This window comes from Catharus ustulatus, chromosome 3 (assembly GCF_009819885.2).
Source record: "Catharus ustulatus isolate bCatUst1 chromosome 3, bCatUst1.pri.v2, whole genome shotgun sequence".
Taxonomy (NCBI): Eukaryota; Metazoa; Chordata; class Aves; order Passeriformes; family Turdidae; genus Catharus; species Catharus ustulatus.
The window spans coordinates 46,473,023-46,494,700 of NC_046223.1; the positions used below are offsets into that span (position 1 = coordinate 46,473,023).

The 21,678-nt window shown below is 37.4% G+C and overlaps 1 protein-coding gene across 4 annotated transcripts in view; it reads right to left on the reverse strand.

Moving 5' to 3' along the window:
* The window catches only part of LYST (lysosomal trafficking regulator), an 88,536-nt gene that overhangs the window by 52,779 nt on the left and 14,079 nt on the right, over window positions 1–21,678 (reverse strand). For all 4 annotated transcript variants that reach the window (XM_033053746.2, XM_033053745.2, XM_033053744.2 and 1 more), the window contains exons 2-9: window positions 12,542–12,626; window positions 11,183–11,381; window positions 10,220–10,310; window positions 6,161–8,237; window positions 3,560–4,592; window positions 3,119–3,280; window positions 2,332–2,488; window positions 29–255 (exon numbers count right to left, since the gene is read on the reverse strand). In XM_033053746.2, coding sequence (XP_032909637.1) covers window positions 29–255; window positions 2,332–2,488; window positions 3,119–3,280; window positions 3,560–4,592; window positions 6,161–8,237; window positions 10,220–10,310; window positions 11,183–11,374 — 3,939 coding nt within the window. In that variant the 5' untranslated portion in view covers window positions 11,375–11,381; window positions 12,542–12,626. The remainder of the gene's footprint in view (window positions 1–28; window positions 256–2,331; window positions 2,489–3,118; window positions 3,281–3,559; window positions 4,593–6,160; window positions 8,238–10,219; window positions 10,311–11,182; window positions 11,382–12,541; window positions 12,627–21,678) is intronic.

Below are 21,678 nucleotides of genomic sequence, written 5' to 3' on the forward strand. Positions count from 1 at the left end.
ATGTTGCCTCTGTTAATAGCATTTTTACCTGCTCTATAAGGACAGTGGCATTTCTTTCCTTCTGGTTGATGATATTCAGGCAGCTTCGGAATACATGAGCAAGCACATCTAAACTTGCATTACCAGCTGAGAGCAAGTTTAATTCTAACATGCAGATTTCAGGATACATTAATTCTCCTTGATTGATGTTTTCAGCTAGGCCATTAAAATAACCTGAAGCACCAGTACATCCTGGTTCTGCCTTTGTGTCTGCTCCTAAAAAGAAACCACGTGTCTTACTAAAACTTACTCAGCTGAATACAATTTGCATCATTTAAGCAGAACATCCAAGGACATATCTCCAACCTTCTCATAGGTACAAACCAAAAATAATCACTAGGTTATAAACAATTTTCAGAAATTAGCATAATTTTATATTCTGCTTCAGATTTTTCTATTTTCCTGCTAACACAGAATGGCAAGGATGCAGTTTCTCCCATTACACGCTCTTAAACTATCTGGCTTCATTTCCTGGGAATTGGACACACATAGTAATGGCAAAATATGCAGTTCATGAAACACAACATGTTACATGCAAATGTGTCATGGAAGTATTTTAGATTAATTTTTTAATAACAAATGCTTTGAAAATGTTATAAAGCTATTGATAAAGCCTAGTCATGCAGGTAAACAGCAGCAGTTTGATGCAGTTTATTAAAGGCTGCTGCTGCTCATGCTGATCTCATATTAGAAAATAAGCACCCAGGTGTGCTCAGCACAAAGGAAATAATTAAAGCAAATTCATGTTAAAAATTAATTACACAAACAGAATACAGCAAAATATGGGCATATCAATTGTTTAGAATAAAGAAGTATGCTGTATAACAAGGTGGCTATCAAGTCAAATGAAGCATGTGACTGGGAAAAGCCAAATAGTGCTTGACAAACCTGATGGCCTTCCACAAGCAAGAAACTTGCTGGGTTGACATGGAATGAGCAGTGGATGTCTACCTGGATTTCTCCAAGGCTTTCCAAAGTTTCCCACAGGCTCTTCCCAGAGAAACTGATGTGTTAGGGTGGAGCCAAGGGGTCTGTGCAGAGGGTGAGCACTGACTGCTTGGCTGCACCCAGAGGGTGGTGGTAAATCCTTTTTAAACTGGACACTGCCACCAACAAGGTCCCCAGGGATTGATATTGTGCCCAACACTGTTTAATATCTTCATGAGTGATCTGGTTGATGGGATCAATCCACCCTGATGGAGTTTGCCAAGGATATCAAACTGAGTGGGGAAGTAGACACTTGGGAAGGGAGAGCCACCCTGCAGGAGACCTGGATAGGCTGTGAGAGTGGGCTAACAAGGACCTTATGAAGTTCTGCAAGGACAAATGCAATGTCTGCACATGGGAAAACAGAATCCAGAAGTGCAGCTCACACCGGGACCCAGTGAACAGCAAGCTCAGGATGAGTGAACATGTGCCGCTGTGGCAAAGAAAGCCAATGGGATGCTGGACTGCATAAACAAGGACATCATCAACAGGGATAAAACCTTTATCTCATCTACTCAGTGCTTGTCAGACCACACCTGGAACATGGTGTTCAGTTTTTGTCCCCACTACACAAAAAAGATGGGAGGAAAGGTTGAGAGAACTGAGCTTGCTCAGCCTTGAGAGAAAGTGGCTTAGAAGACATCTTATCACCAATCAAAAGTTATCTACAAAGAAGGTAGACCCCTTTTGTCCAAGGAGTCATGTAGACACAGCAAAGGACAACAGGTACATGTTTCTTCTGGGGAAATTCCATATAGACACAACAGGAAAGTTTTCCCTAATGAGAAATCAGACATTGGAATAAATCACCCCAGGGAAGTAGTACACTGGGTACTTTAGATTCAGATGGAAAAGTTGCCAAGCTATCTTGTTTAGAGTGTGCTTTTGTGAAAAAAGGTTGGACCAGATGATCCTTGGGGTCACTTTCAATCTGGCATTCTGTAACAATTATTCAATTTTCACCAGATAGTTACAATTCTAAAGAAAAAAAATTTGAGCACTGATTTTCAAACAAACTACGGATACATATCTTTGGAGTTTCTAGATCACAATAACGCATTTGAGCAACATGACTTTAGAGCAAGAATCACATAAACCAAAACAACCAAGACAGAACAATTTCTGTAACACTCAGTAAGAATATTTATCATCTCTCCATCTGTAACTCCATCCTACAGAAAGCAAATAAAGTTAATTATTTCTATCTGTTAAAGGTGCTTGCATTGTTTTGTTACACCTCAAAAGACAAACAAGCTTTAGTATATCATAAAGACAGCTTTGTATATTCAGAAAGTTCCCATTTACCTTCATTCTTGGTTTCACTATCATCAGGGTTACTTTCACTATCTGCCTCATATCCTTCCTCTTCAGCAAAAAGTTTAAGACTACAGCATTGTGATTCTTCAGTTTCTTCAGAAATTTCTCCAGGTTGTGACACAGGCTCCTTCTCCATGAAATGGGTCTATACAACACAACCAAATAGACTGTCATTGGTCAGAAAAAAAGTGTTTGGATCAGAAATGCAAATAATTTAGAATCATCCAAATGCCTATTTTCTCCAAGCCATTGGGAAAAGAAACAAATTAATCATACACTTCCAAGAAACCTGAGATATGTAAAAAATACTTAATTACTTTGCAGAAAAACTGAACCTCCAAAGAGGGATTTTTCTCACTAACTGATCGAAGTTTTAGTAAGCAGCATTAAAATTGTGTTTCTAAATTACTCATCATCAACATGCACCTTGACATTCACTCAAAGGTGAAGATGTCTACAGTGATTAAGGTCACTCAACATTCCCAACTGAAGCTCTTCCTTTAAGAGTTCACACTGTTGTGAGGTGCAAGGGTAAAGAGAACATCAGGCTGACTGAGCTTTCTACTTTTTGGGACATGACTCATTTCTGAGCAGTAATTGTGGGGACCAATATCAATAAACAGCATTCCACTTTCATATGAGAAACAGATTTCATCTTCAACTGTCACAGTAATTAAACATTTAAACATTTCCTATCGGGTTTAAAAAGACTCAGAACAAATCTGAGAAAATCTTGCATTCTTCAAAATTAGACTGTTTAGCTGGTGTTTCATACCTTTTCAATTTTTTCTTCAGAATGATCCAGATCAGCAGAAAAAGTGCCCAATGCAACACGAAGCAGTGAATCAAACAGAGGCTTTGCCAAGTCAGTTTCTATCACTTTTGACTGAGCAAGTTGCTCTCTTATTTCAAGTAAGATATCATCCACACAGGTATTCTGTTTTTAGGGGAAGAAAAACATTCTGATTCATGTTACTATTTCTAGCTAACAGAAATGGTCTAGCTCTTTCTCAAAAGAATACTACTCAAGCAGACCACTACTCTGACTAGTAAGCTCATTATTTAGCTGTACACTTTCAGTACTATACAAAATATGGTACCATAAAAACTGCACAGTTTTTACCTCTCTAGAAGAGCTTCTGACTAAATTACTGTTAAAATAATATTGCATGAAACAAATATGAGGAAAGGAAGCTAGGGGAAAGTTGCACAGTACCTGGTGAAACATCTCTGCTTCAGTCTTCTGCTGCATGGTGCTTGCACTGTGTAGACAGATGGTCAGCAGAGCTTCTAGAAGTCTGATACCTTGAAGTGCCCACTCGGTCTCTTCTCTTGCAGAAGTCTTCATCCCTTCAAGATTGGCAACTGAAGAAACCAAAGCATGTTCCATACTCACAGGGCTGTCACAGGAGACAGAGTCAGGCACCAGCTGCTCAGCACCAGCAGGACTGCCAAAACTATGAAGCTCCAATTGAGTCACCTCCCTGCTTTTAGCCAGCTGAACAGAGTCACACTTGTTGAGAAGCTCAGTTCGAGGACTCCCATGGGAACTTCTGCTGCTTTCACCCAATACTCTCTCTTTCTTTTCTTGCTCCTTTTCCTTATTTTTTGCAAGTTTCTGAATTATCAGGATTAGCAATCTCCGGCATGCTTCAAAGCCACCAAGTCTATGGAACTGTCTCTGGAAAACTGAACTATACAAATAGATGCAACGACACATGGACCAAATATCTGCAGCCCTATGAATATGTTCCAGAGAGGGCAAAGTAAGGCTTTCCAGGGACAGATATGGTAATTTGTGGCCTAAAGGCTCACTAGCTGTGCTATCATATCCTGATGTATCTTCACACTCATTAGCTGAATCCAGATCACCATCTGCTTCTTTACTTATACATAAAAAAGCAACGCAGAGGAACAGGTTTATTGTGTTAACGTGAATGTCTTGGCTCACAAACTTTTTCTTTTTTGGGTAAGCCTCTTTCAAGCCAGCATAAAACTTGCTCAGGCTTTGAGGAACTTCAGAAACAGCATGCTGGCTACAAAGAGAAGTGGGCAAGTCAGACATGGATTCCTTTTGTTCACTGTTCAGGCCTTCCAGTTCTGGCGTTGCTTGGTCTTCCTGCTGATCATCAAGGCAGAGTATCAAAGTCTCCAACACCTTCAAAGAATGGCTTCTTAATGTATCTAAGTAATTTAACTCAATCATTTGATTCACTCCATTACAACTCAGAAACAAGTCTCTAATTACTCTGCAAGAGAAAGCGTAAGAAAGTTACTTCATAAACCAACCAAAAACTCATGTAAGTCAGCAATTGCTATAAATTACTATAGATTAAAGAGAAGAGGAACTTCTCTGCAGCATTTCTCGGATCCTAACTCATCCAAATGGGAGTGGAAAACAACTTTTTTTGTGAGATATAATGTGGGAAATAGCTCCCTCCAAGATGCAGACCACAAAAATATATGATGTTCAAAACATTGAAGGCAAATAATTAACTTTATTTATGAAATTTGCTCTTTAGTGGTATTTCCTAGCCCAAATTTTTATTTAGCAATTGAAGCTAAAAACCATCTTTATTTCTCTGTTCAGTGATTTCATTGGAAAGCAGGTAGCCCTTGTCAAATAAACTTGATGACATATTCCTAGCTGTCTACTAGTTACATGGATGATGAATTCCAGATAAATTCAGGAATACCTCCCAAGTGTAAGTTTTGTGCAATTGTTATGCCAGCATGTCCAATATCAAAAAACTTTCCATATATTTGCTTCCAGGTCTATTTTCCCCTTCTACTCTCCAAGTATTATGTTAAGTTCATACAAAATTTAGGGCAAGGAGCTGTAAGCATACCACGTTTGCTTGTAGATATCCACCTTGCTTACCCAGTAACTCTAACAAAGCTACTCTAGAATCAAATCAATCATTTACTTATTTATTCTCACCTTTAAGCCAGTAAAAAAATAGGGCACTTTAAGTTTTTTTCTTAATCTAAGCTTTATTTCTCTTGCCTCTTTGCCACTAAGGATACTTTCAAAAAATTAATAGCTTCTGATACAGTTTAGATTAGGATAGAAGTCAAAACTGTCTTACATAATCTCTTTACATAAACTGAAGTACTAATCTACTCTTTGCCTTGGATAACTCCGCTAAATTCACTTCAAGACTCCAAGAGAAATAAAATCAATATTTCCTGGACAAAAGGACACATTCATATTCTGAAAAATTTCCATATATTTGTTAAACAGTTATTCAATCAATTTAATAACAAATAAAAAGTATCTATTTTGTGCCTTTTTTGTGTTTTGGGGTTGCTTTGGTTTCTGTTCTTAAACTGTGTTTAAATGATCAGGATTTTCTAAGTTAAAAAACAGTTTTTTCAGGAAAAGTAAACATCAAGTGTTATTTTTGAAAGGTAGTCTCTATAGTGACCATTCTAGAAGGAAGAAGGAAACTGATCAGAAAACTATGTATTCTAATTTCCACAGAAAAATGACATATCAATCTATTTATCATTACTGACTAATTTTAGAACACGGAATGAAGAGGTAGAGAGCAGGTCACACTGGTCAAAGATTTTATTTGTTGCTACAGAGTCTGGCTTGTTAAAAACCATAACTCCTGAGTAGAGAGCCCTCATTTCCAATGGTTTATGAACCCAGGCTTGTATCCTGTTACTCAAGCATTTATCTTGTTGCCACCTGCAATAGCCAAACACCGCCCAGAGTCCAAATAAAATATACATTCTGATCAGTAACACATATACAGAGCTCTGTACCTAATTAACACCTTTTCCAATAATATACAGAAAATCAACCAACCTGGATTTTAGCAACACTGGGAGCATTTGCAAATAAACCTGAAGCACTTCAGAAGGCAAATCCTGGCTATGGTAACTGCACATGAATTTATCAGCTGTACTTAGTCCAAGCTGCTGTTGAGCATGGCAAGCTAGCTCAACTCCTCTCTGAAGCATGGGATTATAGACACAGTTATACAGTTTCCATTGGACCACTACATTTCCCTTTTGAATTAAGTGGCAAACGTGGCTTGCGATCTGCATGCCACGTAGTTTGTCTTCTTCAAAAATGATGTCCTGATAAGCTTCCAATGCATGCCATCTCAACAACATATCTTCAGATCCAGTGCTAGGCAGAATTCCCTGAACTCTGCAAGAGGAACTAGATGTGGGACTGGCATCACTGGAGCTGCCCTGCAAGACATCTTCCAGCTGAGCAAGCAGATCACAGTCAACAGTACATATATTGCAGGATGCCTGTATAATTTTTGGAGAGACTTCTGCTCCACCTAGTTGATCCAATATAAATTTGTTAAGGATGTTCAGTATGTGCTGTTGAAAATTTTTTAATAGTGGTAACTTGGAAGCATGGAGCAATGGGACAATCACAGACTTTGGGTCCATACAACAACATATTCCTACATTATATACACCTGAGAGAATCTCAGCACAGGTACTGCTCAAAGAAACTCGCTGCAACAAGTGCAAACACTGGTGTGCACAAACAGCAATGCAACAGCATCTCTCGGGATAATCAACTTCTCCATCAGTAGTTTCAAAAGGGTTTTTGGAAGCTTGGTTTTTAAAAGCAGATACAGAGAGCCCAGAGAGATCTCTGTGGTGATTCATGAAGTGAGAGTACTCACATCGTCTGTGCCGCTTTCTCGTACACATGGATTGATGGAGCTGCTCTGACTTCACTTTTTTGACAGTGCTAATTATTTTCATGATGCTGTTGATCAGGGCTTTCAAATGCTCTGAGGCTTCCCCAGGTACTCTCTCATTCTTCATACACAGCCATTCCATTTGAAGCACCGTTACTTCAAACAGCTTAAATCCCTTCTGCTGTATGAACTCATGAACCAGATCTATAGCTTGGCTAAAGTAGAAGGGATTGGAGGCTGCACTTTGTAGGCAGCAGATCAAAATCCGCAAGACTCCTTCTATAACCTCAGGTAGAAGTAAGGCTCTGTGACGGTATCTAGAAAAAATATAGTCATCCTGAACCAGCTGTTGTAGTGTTTTCTTGTATCCTGAAGCAAAAGGACCAGGTTGCTTTTCCAAGCAAATTTTGATTTTTAATGCTGCTTTAAGTAAGTCTGTTAAATTTCTTCGTAAATTGTCTGGCATTGTTTCTGTATTGCTAATGTCTAAAGACATAAGATGCAGCACTGTTCGAAAGAGCATCCTTTGGATCAGAGCCACAGGTTCTTCTGTCCATCCTGCAGAAACTACTTCATTTTCCGTGTTACTACTTACATTGCAGGAGTCTCCAAATCCTGATAAGAACTCTGTCAATGTGGGGACAACACTCGGTGAAAGAGCAGAACTGTGATTCAAAGTAATATCAAACTTGCACACTTTCTCTAGGAGAGACAGTAAGACATGGCATAAGTCAAAAGGAGAGTTATCCATGTTGCTCTCAGAAGTTCCTGCAGCTGGTTCATTCAAAACTTCATGTGTTGGAATAACTTTGCTGGAACTTTCTAGATTAGGGGCATCGGTATTAGAACCCGGTAGCACTTCGGGAGGTCGGCTATCACTTCTACCTACAGGGTAGTTGTCCCTAACAGAAGAGGTTAAAAAGGGCTGCAGTATCTGTGAACGTCTGTGTTTTGTTATCACAGCAGTCTTTTCATCAGAATTGCCTTCGGAATCTGAAGTGGACAGCTGGGACCTCCTTGCGTCTCGCACAGAATAGCGGTGGGTGGTTTTGCGCAGACGGCTGCTTTTTCGAGATCGAAGACTGAGTTTTACAGGAGTCTGAAGAGATGAATGAGCACTTCCATCTAAGTTTAGTTTTTCCTGAGTAGATTTCACGGTACTTGTATTATTCTCTTTGGTCAGGCATATGTCTACTGTAAAGGGTATATTAAAATCTGTTGAAACAAAGATAACAAAGGAACATCAGAATATGCAAAGCATTTTTCCTAATTTTATAGTTAAGTACTTCCAGATTTAAAATACACAGCAAATTTGTATCTTAATAGGTCATGGTTTTGCATGCACCTGTGTCAGACATTTTCAGTATAAAATAGGCAGCAACAACTTACGTTTAGGGCTCATACTGGCTATTTTTAAAGCAGAGGCAAATGATTTAATTTTCTATTTAGAGTTAAACAAAAGTGTGCTAAAAGGTTTCATAAAAATTTTTGTTGGCACAACTATTCTCCAAAAACCATTCTCAAAAAGAGATATCGTCAAGACGGGTGAAATGACTTTTTGGTAAAAAAAACTAAAGGAAAGAAGGTCATTTCAACTTGATGCTCCATTGTCACTTTTTGCAACTTAGCTGCTATAGGAACCGTGTGTGTTAGCTCACAGCCCTCTTAGCATCCATGAAGACATTGCACGTGTACTACTGGGTAATAGAAAAAATAAATTTCTCTACTATTAGTGCAAATCTTCAAGTATACAGACCTCAGTCTTTTCACTTCGGCATTAATTACTCCAACTACAAGCAACAGAAATAAAAGTAGGGGATTTTGAAATAGTCAGGGACAAAAAGGAAGACAGAAAGGAGTAATGTTTAGGGTCCTGAATATTCCTACAAAAGCCATGACAAAAATCCCAACTTTCAAGTATGGAGTATAAAATTTAAATCTGATTCCATGGGCAAGAACATTTTGAAGAATAAAGGAGAAGTACTACTCTTTCATTTGTATCAGTAAACTCTAATTAAACTATCAAAAAAGCAAGCAAAGAAACAACCCTGAAGGTTCTTGGATTAATTCCATTGTTATTTTTAAGCAGTGACAGAACTGCAACTGGATCTTTGGGCAGTAAAATAGTCACCATGAAACAACTGCAAGTATCTTCCACTCCCTAAATTCAGTATTTAGAAAAAATGTCATAGTTAACAACAGCCCCCACCCCTCAAAGCCCCAGAAGCCCATATGATAGCTATAAACACTATTTAAGCTGAAAGATGCTTCCATGTACAGGCACGGCTGTACAAAAGTCATAGTTGTGATACTTAAGGAAGAAACATCTGCTTTGAAGGCTGGAAATTATTCAGTACTTTACCAAACAAAGCATATTACCTGCACAGAAAGAAAAAAACCTGCCTAATACAGGGGAACTTACATGAGTTTGCAAAGAAACCCGACTACTTAGTGCACAACTGGATGCATCATGCTTACTCTTTCAGTACTAAGAGAGGGTAATTTGTAGAAGTGAAAGCTGTGCATTATGTAGTGTATAAACCACAATATCTTAAAACCTATTCACACAACAGGCTTTTAAACTAACCCTGGGAAAGCCACTAAGCTGTCACAGAATAATCAAAACATTTTTTTAATTCCATCATACTTACAGGAGCATGAAAGAATGATGCAACTGAGCAAGCAGGAAATTTTATTATATAAAAGCTCTATGAAACTGGCCCTTTAAAGACTCCAAGTCTACAAACATTAACACAAGCCTTCAATTTGGAGAAGTTTCAAATAGCTAAAAAAAAAAAAGCCTGGAAGATCTTGGGTATGAATCTTTAAACTCTCTCAAATAGTCAGGCAATTCACTTCATTCCCTTTGTTTTACCCTCTAGAAGGGAAAAGAAAGTATCAGACAAATGTAAGAGCCCAAAATGAAATATAAAAATCTGACTCACATCACTGCCATTTCTCTGTTCAGTTTCTACACAGCAACAAAAGCATTGCCTTTCACACTGACCAAAAGCCTTTACCTTCTCTGCACAATTTTTTGGCATTTTTAAAATTTAAATTCTCTGCAGAATCCACATCTTCATTCCATGTTAGAGGATATGTACTATAATGAGCTATTCTTTAGTAGTCCTAGGGTCTGTAGTAAAGCACAAATAAACTTATTTTACATGTTTAATACTGTAAGTGATAAAACATACCTATTGCTTTTTCTTCCTGGACAGGGATTTTCCACACCAATGGCAGAAGGGACAGGAGGAGGGTCAGAAGTTCTTCTCGACATGTCAGCTCCTAAGTTCAGAACAAAAGAAAAACAAAAGATCTTGTAGTTTTTAAAGAAGGTTAATCTATCTTTTTTTTACCTAGCTATTCAGCATTCAGTTCCTTATGCCTTTTTGCTGTTCTAAGCACTGAAATAACGACCTAACTACAAAGAGTCTACAATCATTAACTAGACCCAATCAGAAAGCATCCAAGATATTTACTACACCTCTGTTTCTATACAAAGCTCTCCTAATCCCCCTTGTAGAAAGAATTACTCAAGAAAGAAAACCAGAAAAGTCAAGTGAAAGAAGAGTCAGAAAAGTGATTTAAAGCCAACATGAAGCCCCAGACAAGTTTGAAACTTTGTTCCAAAAATGTAACAGCAAAAAAATAAAAACCACAGAATAACTACAAAAAATCCTCTACTCCAACTGGCATTCTAACACTTACATACTAAGAACTTTAGCGCAGGGAAGAACTGTAGAAAGCACAGAATTCAAACACAATTCTTTTATGGGATGCTTTGCAGCACTATCAGGATGGTTTCAGTCCTAAAGATCAATAACTTGCAAACACAAAAAGCTGACTCAAACATTTTGGCACATTGGATGATTCTGGGATGTGCAACTAAAGTCTCCTTCCACCCAGCTATAGCACATGAGCTTCACACATGCCTTAGTCAAATATGAGCTGGCAAACAGGTCTTTTCCATTTCCTGCTCCTGCTGAAGGACAGAATACAACTACAACGTATCTTTTTGAATTTCTAGTCTTGCCAATTAATTCATGCACTCTCCATGAAAAGGAAAGAAAACCAGCACTGAGAAAAACATAAGCCAGACAAATCCACACAGTCAAAGTTCAACACAAAAGTTATAACCACTTAAGAAAAGCTAATACCTGATCAATTATTGAGTTCAGAGTGGTAAGCAAAATAAACCCACGGCCTTGAACTAAGTATTGTCCCAGTGCTGCCATATGAGTTTCTTCTTCTTCATCTTCCTTGGCTTCTGTCCTCTGCACCACTGCATTGCATAGTCTGTTGACATCAGTCAAGAATTCCCGTGCCAGTGAGTTACTGGCACTGCTCATGTCTGAGCTGTAAGTAGAGGAAAGGACAGAAATTAACTCCATCAGAAAACACATTCCTTATAGACAAAACACTGGGGGAAAGGAGGAAGCATTTCTTCCGTGTTTCTCACCCTCTCCAAAAGACCATGTCTGTTGAACTGAGAAATCAATGTACCCGTGTAGGGTAGAAGGGAAAGAACAGAACAAACTTAGAGAATTTCAGTGAAACTTTAGCTAACAGCCCAGGACCCCCAAACACTGATTTCATAAATGTAACAGGTAAAAGCCTGCAACAGAGCATTCCCTCCCATTGCATAAATCAAAGTTAATGACATTGTAACCTCCATGCTAACTTCAATATTTCTCTGCTACTAAAAGGTATTTGATCTGAAGCACATGTGCAAAACACATAGCAGTGACAACACTGTACAGAAAACATATTCTTTAATAGCTTATTTGAACAATACCCTGTTATGTATTCCAACAATATACAGATTGTTTCAAGGGGAAAAGAAAAAAAATCAATGAGTTCAGATAATTTTACAATGCTTTAGATTTACAACTAAACCAGACTGTTTTCCTTCTGGCACAACTGAGTGGGTAGCAGTCACTACTAGTGCGTGCTTAATTCAAGAGACAATTCTACTGTCATTGTTCAGGAGGAAATACCAAAAATATTGGTTCTGCTTCCCAGACTAATTAATTTTGCTTTGGATGCTCAACACCAGAACATGGAGAAACATTTAACTCAAACAAGACATGAAATGCAAGGCGCAGTTGTAGAAAACTCTCAAGAGGATCACAGAAGAAAGCAAAACAAAAACAATTATCAATGATGGCAACTATGGAAACAAGATCATTTAATCCACATAAACCTCACTTAATGAGTGCTACAGCACATTTAACTCCTTCTATTTCCGCATAAACAGCTGAAGTAAAAGCTTCAAAAGTGAAATACTTCCATAATTTCTAAGCACAGAACGTTAAAAAAAAAAGCCAGATAATTTTCAATGCAACATTTAAATATAACAGATGGATTAATACGCAATTATTTGGTAAAAAAGACCTTGCAAGTAAAAGTAAGTTTGTTTGCACTAATGTACAGAAAGTTCCCTCTAGCAGCAAAACTGCAAACACTTATACATAATACATATACATTCACTGTAGAAGTAGCAAAAAAATTCTTACCAGAATCACTTTGTCAGTTTAACACATTTATCTCCTATCTGGAAGAACAAGCAAATATATTCTGGAAATATCACTCTTGGTTCACCTGTTTTTAAAAACAGAAAAATATCATGGTTAATTTTTTTAAGTTATTTTATGATAGCTATTTGAAATTTTGGAGGAGTTCTTGAAGGTTTTTTGAGCTTTAAAGCCCTATTTTTCACTTTTAGCTTAAGATTATGCACAACTGAAATTCTATTACAGAGAAAATAGTTGGCATACATGAAACAAGTTAACATAATAAAATCCATTCCTTTTTAAAATGCAAAATGAGCTAGGTATACAAGTGTAAATTATTTCCTCTGGAAACATAAGGTTTTAGTGATCACTACCTGCACATATAATATCTGACAAACTTTCAGCTCTAGGTACACGTGGGAGATAGGAGACTTGAATTACACAGTCAGATATTGACATAAAGGCATCTTAAGTGCCCTGGTGTGTCCTGACAGAATACCAATTCTCTATTACACTAAGCACTGCAGAAGATGCAGTTAATAAAAATGTGTCAGTGGGAAAATTATCAACTGGAAATTTAGCACTGGGAATGCAAAGGGTAGTAACCAAGAACAGCCTCAAAAACATTAAACTACTAAAGGTCTCTAGGTGAGCACTCAAAAAGACATTTATTACATCCATAGTTAATTGTCGGGAAAAAACCCAAAATACAACAGATGGGGACAGGAAAAAAAGGAAAGAAAACACTAATTGGTTTAGTTGGTCTAATATTCTCAGATGGCAAGTAAATAAAAATTTCAGCTTAAAGTTATGATGAGTATGAACATTACCTGAAGACTTCCTTAAGGAAAGAGACAAACACTATAGGTTACCCAGGCACGCACCTAATAATTGGCCTCCCTTTGACTGTTAGGAAACATGTTTCATCCAAGGCCTCACAAAAAAACTAACTTACCCATTAATCTAATAGTCACAATATATTGAAATAGAATAGTTTAAGTAGCTAGTGGTTTTGCAGTTGTACCAGATTAACAGAGATAAACTGTCCACCATGTTTTTATGTCCTTCCAGCTGAAGCTTTAGCTTCCAGGTTTCCTGCACTGCTTGCCTGATTACATGGATACGTTGCCATATTCTATCCAAAGGGTGGATTCCCAATACCAGTAAGATAAAATATGACTTTGTTGCCATTAACTAAAAAGACATAAGGCATATATTCTCAATACAATAGTTTAATATAGAATGGGTAAGGAATTAAGATGCTCTGATTATGCACAGAGTAGAAAAAAATTGAAAAGAGATACCATGCAGGATAATGGGGCACTTCTTTTAGGATTTGTTTCAACAAGTGCCAGTTAGTTCTGAGTTGTACCTATTTCCTTTTCTGCAATGAAGTAGACTGACAGCACGAACATAGGAGACAGCTCATGATATAACCTAACTAAGTTGTATGAGAGCAGAAAGAAACCTACTAGAACATTGTATACAGTCCTAATGAGACATTAACTGTTTTACAGTTCCAAAATACACTATGTGTCAGGGTTTCACATAGCCAGCTCTTTAAAAAAAAAACCAAAAACCAAAAAAAAAAAAAGCCATTTCAGTTGCTAGAAGACCATGACTATCACATTTCATAGAAATCACCTCTACTACATAGTATTTATTTATAAAATGAAAAAACCCACAAGTTAAAACAAAATCATTTAACTGTGAATAATCTGATAGTCTCCTGCCCTTTTCACGCCCATCTTTGCATCATGCTCCTTATCCAACCTGTATCATGTCTGCCCTCTGGCCTGTTCTGTACCACCTCTCAAGGGAGTTATTTCCTATTTACTGTTGTAGAAATCTATTTTTGCACCTGAAAATTGTATTTTCTTTGAACTCCTTTCCATGTTTACGAAGTTTACTGAACATCTTAAAGTGTAAGACTGTCTTGTACTTAAGTGAACTTTGTAAGAAAATATCAAAATTGTCCTTAAAAGGATGGAACTCAGAAATAAGACCAATTTAGTTATCTTGAATACTGAATCATTAACCTACTAAATTTGCATCATGCCAGCGATTAGATGTTATATCTTACAAAAGTAGAATTTGTGGAAAGAAGAAAATGCAACAAAAGCACAGAGTCAGAACCAGTACTCTGTATACTAGAGTATACAGAGCCTTTTCCTTAATTATGTTTTCAGCATTACATTGCCCAGAAAGGTCCAGTAATCTGCAGCACCATAATAAAATACAGTACTAAGTCAAAAGCCCATAATACAAGTTTATTACTTTCAGAAACTGTTGTCTAACAGCTACAGCAAGAGTAAGAGAACTAGATAACATATAGCTACATGAAATTCTTAATTCATTTACCTTCCCTAGTTTTCTATTTCAGGTAAGAGATAAACATTGACCAGGCATGGCATGGCTATAAGTCCTTTTAAGTATAGACTGCAATGAAGTTGCTTTTTTTAGCAGTTATTAAAATTAATGCTTTGAAAAAAATCCTTAAGTTTCTACAAGGCATTGTTCAATCAAGTTTTTTCTGGCCTCTAATTCAAAATTTCTAGCATTTTCACACATTCAGTAGAACAAAGTATATGCACAAGTCACTTCTGGCCAACAAACAGACAAAATGTATAAATATTTCAATTAGCAAATGCTTATCCCAGCCTCATTGCTTGCACTTAATGTTTATGCTCTGGAGAGAATGCTTGTGCCTTTTCAAGGATTTTAACATTAATATATCAATCATTATTTAATCAGATTTAGTCTGGGGTTAAATTTTCAATTTCAGCTCAAGCTTCTGTTAGCAGAGGACACATACATAATGAAGAACATCAGCATGTTATTAACACTAAGACACTCCACAAGAGGCTGCTGCTGTTGTAGCAAAGATTGTCAAGGTTATTGTAGAAACGAAGTTTAGCTTGTTAGTGACAGACAGCAATTTTGATTTTCTGGTTAAAGAAATTCATTAACAATTAGACTAAGAATGAAATCCTCTCTGCAAACTGGGGTGCAAAACAAAGTGCATGAGAGCATGCTATAGAGAAATACAGATCTAGTGTGGCCTGGAAGGAAATGGGGAGTAGAGCGCTGCCTTGAAATCTGCACGTGGTGGGAAAACATAAGTAAAGGCTTGAAGTTATGCATCACTGAAATCAGCATTCTTCCTTTTCTGTTCTTTTGAAATTACTCAAAACTTTACACAAGTTGGAAAGAAATACCCAGCTGACATTGCCGAAATAGGTTACACAGCAGGAGCAACACACGGACAGAAAGAAAACAGGAACCTGCAGTTTCAGCACAGCATCTCATAAAGCTTGAGACACTTTGATGCTTTGCATTACTGATGCAGGGCAATCAGCCAAAAGAATAGCTTACAAAACACAGTGAACATTTGCTAAACATCCAACAACTCGGTCAAAAACATGAGAAAACAAGAGCAAAACCAAGATCTTTTAAGTTTGGTTCATTCTCAAAACAGACATATCAGACAACACTCCGGCTCCATAGAAGATCTCCTGCTTAATATTTTCAAACACTTTCTGCTTTGTCCTCCGCTATTATTTATTAACTATGTAGTCACAGAAGCAGAAAAACCTATTACATACTAAGGCAGTGCTGCTCCAATCATGACGTGAAAGACCAACCCTTTAACATACAGAATTTATTGTAAGACTTCAGATAGCTGTCAACTTTTTGGCACAGTGCTATTTCTGACCAAGTCCTTGATTTCATCAAGAAGTTCAGTAACCAGTTTTCAGCCTTACATGTAATCCACTAGACCAATATTATTTCTGAACAAGTAATCCAGAGTCTCTGCCCCCAGAGCAAAGAAAGAGCTGAAAAACAAAAAATGCTTGGCATGTTTGGATAAACACATGCACTGTCCTTTTAACAAGTCAGGGAAGTGTGTCAAGTGCACAAGACAGTAAACAAGTATTATTTTAATGAACCCTCAAAAGTATAATGAGGCCATCGGAGTAAAGGTGTTTCAGTATACACAAGCATGTTGATGTCTGGATAATCTTAATATTGTCACTTTATGTATTAACTCCCATCTCACTTAAGAGGGATATTTGTCTTGCAACACCTGAAGTTTGAGAGTCCTGCTTCTCCAGGTATCGTAAACCTTTTATAAGTACATTGCTTACTTGTGTTCTACTGCCATGGTATTAAAAATTTAATCCATGAAGCTCAGTGCTTATACAACCTCAGAATCAGAAAATTTCGACCTCTTGGAGATGAGCAAGCATTGTAACTTACACTGAAGAAAAAAAAAAAAAAAAAGATTTAGGAGTTATCTGTGCTTACTGAAAAAAATAGTCTTTAAAGAAATAAAACCAGGCATTTTCATCTTGCATGTGGTTAGGGAACACTGAGATGATTGCTAAACTAGCAATTGCTCATGTAGAATAGGAATACCATGGGAAAAGAACCAAATGAGATCAGGCAAATAATAGGCCAGGTTTGTTCAAATAAAAGAAACGGTTGCTTTCCAAAATACTTGTCATCTATATTTATAAAATTAAGTCAGCAAACATACCCAAGGCTACAAACACTTCAAGCTACAGAGGCATTACAGCAGGTGTAGGCAGGTCACCTTCTCAGAAACAGTTTCAGAGCTGTCATCCTTCTAATCAAGACCCAGATCTGTGGTGTACCACGCAGTGAAATAAGAAAGAAAAAGACAAACCCTTGCTTACTCCCAACTTATAATTTTCCATGGATTTTTAGGTCTCAGGTTTGGCTTTTTTTGATAGTTTGAAATCAAACTCTTTGTGCACAAAGATTATTGCAGACTACACTTCCAAAACTCGGTTAGTGTATTCTTCCAAATGTAACCTATAATGTATTTTCTAGAGTTGAAACAGTTTCCCATGATATATTCTGACCTGTGAGTGTTTATGTCTGCTCTCCCCAACATGTTTCTAGAATTTCACTTGTCTAGCATAACTATTAGTAAAACCAGTTCTAAATGATAGAACCATTACTCAGAGGTATCTCAGATTAACATGTACACATTATTCCTGTTTACATACAACAATACACACACACTCCAATCCCCCAGTTCATGTTCAACAATTTTCAAAGTGTCATCTTGGGACATTTTTTCTTGTTAAAATTCAGCAGGCTCCACCTTGAGTTATGAAGAACAATATTCCTTTACAAGTTAATAAATTACCAATTATTTCCTCCTTTTGAGTCTGGGGGAAATACCACTGAGACAGAACAAATGGCAAAGAATCCCACAAGCTAGCTGCATATTAGACAAGTGCTTTGAGACAGCTTCTCAACTGCATGTGGAATTTTATTTAGTCATCAAACAATATGAAACACCTGTGAATACATTCTTGTCAAGCCTGAAATCAAGCAAAAAAATGAGAGATGATTCACCTAACAAAATAAAAAGTACAACACTAATGAAAGACAGGCTCTCAAACAACCACCTACACTCAAGTTATACATTAGCCCTGTACACATGCTATACTCAAGTTTATGCTAAGTTTGTGGTCTTATACTATCCAAAGTCATTAACTACAACGTAGCTGTTAAGCAAATTAAATCCATTCCAGTTCATTTAAAATTTTTCTATTTCAGACCACTGCATACAGGCATGGAGAGTAAGCATTCCTTACAAGAGGCATAGGGAAAGCTGGGGGCCTTCCAGGATAATCATTGCAGCAATAACTGTGTCAAAAACAAATACACCTGCGATCATGGACATCAGCTAAAAAGCACTAAAGAATATAAGGCTGCTACCAACACCATGAAAACACTGGTGACAAGCTTTGTTAGCAGAGTTGAAGACCAGGATCTCTTTCAGATCTTATCTAGAGTGTCAGAGGCCAGCACCTCTGCAAACACATGGTACTAAAGGAACTGACAAATATTCCACCACAAGGTGGAATCTATGAAAGATCAGTAAGTTCTTACAGAAGAAAAACGAAAGATGAAGATCATCTGTAAAGCATTTGGCAGTGGCAAGGCAATGCTCCTCAGTGAGCCTTGTTCAGAACACTACTCAGAGGTCTAACAAGTTCTTCCCTAAATTAAAATATACTCAAGTAATACTCCTAAATACCTTCTTCCATACTTTAGGTTTAACATTTGAACCGCAGAACAGACCACAAGCGAGCCTTAACAGTCACGGCTGCACAGTAACAACTAAATCCAAAGATCAAGACTAACCTGCACAGACTCTGCAAACCGGAAGGAAAGCAGTAGGCTACTATGGCAGGTGAGTCAGATGTTCAGTGCCACTGTCTCCAGGACTGAGCCCACAGAGACCAGCCCTGTAGGACCACGCAGAGTTTGTGATATGCTCTTACACGAATCCACAGTACTGGAAATAGTGTGGCCTCTGTGACTGTAGCTGGGCCCCACCACAGGTATGCAGGCCACCCTGCATTTTGAACAAGTGTCTGCTCAGGTCATGACCTAGAGGATCATACAAAACTTTTTGTAACTTATAATCTTATACACTTTGATTGTGCCAATACTTGAAGAAAGAAGTAGATTTGAGCACTCTTGAATGCTTGAGGCACTCTTACTGAAGGGATATGACTGAGTAAAGGCTATCCTAAATTAAAGCTTAGCATTTAGAGGATTAAAACTACAAAGTGCTTAAGATAAGTTTTGACATTGTGGCTAAAGTATCCACTAAGAGCAATTAAATAAGAAGGGAAGATCAATGATCAGATTTAAAAGAAAAAAATAATTGAAGGACTGAAGACTAATTTCACTCCTGAATCTTTAAAACTGGTTGTGAAGTTGGTATTTGCTGTTAGCAGTCAGACGCAGACAAAACAGCAGGTAAATATTTCTAAAAGTGGCAATTTAACAAGTTACCTATATATCTGAGAGTTACATATAGTGCTATTTCTGCAATGCCAGCTTCTTTACAAAGTGAAAATAGTTTGGTGGTCTTAAGGAAGCAAACCCTGTATTTCTTCCAGGCTTCACAGCACAGAGGCATTTAAAATAAATGCACCTCTTGCACTGAACTGGATTCAGATGACCCAGACAACATTCCAGATAACTACAGGCAAAATGACTCGCATCATCTCACTTTACATAGCTTTTCTCCAATGGGAGTACAAATAAGGAACAGCTAGGATTTTTAACTTATTTTTGAAGTTTAAACATCACTGCAAAGGAGTACAGACTCCAACAGAAAAATTATAATTAATAATCACACTTTGCTACATATAATAATGACCAAAAATACAATGTTTCCCAGTATACCTATTGCTAGATAGACAGACATTGAACAAATGCTGACTCACCAGAGAAAGCCTTTAATCCATCCACAATGTAAAGAAAAAAATAGTGCCAAACTAGGAAGTCCCCAATTAGAAATGTGTATCACTCATGGATACACAAAAAAAAGATTTTACACTGCTGAGATGTACGAAGTATGCCAGATGAAGGTACATATGTAGCCAAATGGCATTTTCAGTAAGCAAACATCATATGATAATTTTTGCTGCAAATGCTAAGAACTTAGCGGGACTCCAATAATCAAATTGGCTCTGTAACTGATGTGATTTAGGCTTCCAAAAATAGTTCTGGAGTAATTAGGAATACCTTCTGGAGTGGAAAATACACCCCCACATCCCCCCTAGCATTTCCTCTACATATTCAGACACATAAAAAGTTTTCTGCTTTCCTTTGATCTTTTCTTAATTGAAACATGCAAATAAAAAATGAAACTACACATTCCTCACTGACTCAAATCTCCCCGTATCATTGAAAGATGCAAGTAATACAAAGAAAAGTGATAAAAATCATGTAGCACACAGTTTTACACTTAAAGGCTTTTGTTTTGTTTTCTATACAGCAAATTATAAGAATGTTTGATCTCAATTCTTGGAAATTAAGATTAAACTCTTGCCTTCCAACAGAAAGACTAGCAGTTTTTTGGTTAATTTTAAGACTATTTCAGTGTCTGTTTAAACTAGTGAATCAAACCATGACAGAGATCAATTTTTGAAATCTTCTAACAGTTATTATATTGCTGGATTTTTATCAGGTCCTGCAACAGAATTATAAACTATCAGGAACATTTCTTGCTCTAAATCTTCAATATTTTCCTTACTAATTGACATTTTTCCAGAATTAAGGCATTGAGAGCTATTCATCCCTTCAGAGTGCAGTTTCCATTTCTCATTCCCCATCTTTTAATCAATACACTAAGGCCTATCAAATCAGTAGTTTACTGAAGTTAACTGAAGATCTAGTTACATACTTTTTGTCATTTATTCCCCCAAAGAACATAAGTCTTGGGAAAATGCCTCCACAATACTAGCGAGGCACAGATGATGTCAAGTATTTGCTGAAATAAAATTCCACAGAAGTTAACATCAGTTTTAATACTTCCAACAAACCCTTGGATTTGGCATTACCTGACAATAATTCCTCCTAATATTTCATCTTTTCAATTTTCTCTTTGGAAAACAGAAAGGTTTTTCTCTACTGTGAAAAGCTGAAAAAAATCAGAAACTCCCTCCTCTCACCTCACAGTTAGTACTTCATGCTCCTGTACTTTTCCATGGATCATGGTGGTAAGTTCTAACTGAAGCCAAGGAGCTCAGCCTTCTGGGTGTAGGAAAAGTGAGCAAAGAATTCATAAACATGAGAATTAGCTGAGATTGTCAAGAGTGGCTGAGCACACATCTGACAGACATGAGTCTTCCAAACATCTTTCACAAACCATTATTCATGACTTGCCTTCCACTTCCCACCTTTTAAATTATCCAGGAAGTGCAGCAAAGCTCTTTCATAGTGTGAGAGTAATTCCCACAGTGCCTCAGCACCACATGGCTCAACAACCCCATACAAACACAAGGGTCACAGGGCAAGGCCCAGACGCCTGCAGGGAGCTACACAAGCTCAGAAGTGCAGAATACAACCTTTCAGTGCTCCCCACTGCATGCATGGTCACTGCAAAACCTCACCCACAGAAAGAGCAGGCAGTAGGGAGTTATTTATGGGGGAGAAGCTGACTAAGAATACAGAAGAATAGAAGCTCTGGCTCCTTTGTAACACACCAAAATCACACAATCCATGAGGTACAGAATATGAAGGAAGATTAAATGTGCAATAGTGACAAAAAAAAAGCTAGGGGAACTTTAGAGAAATAT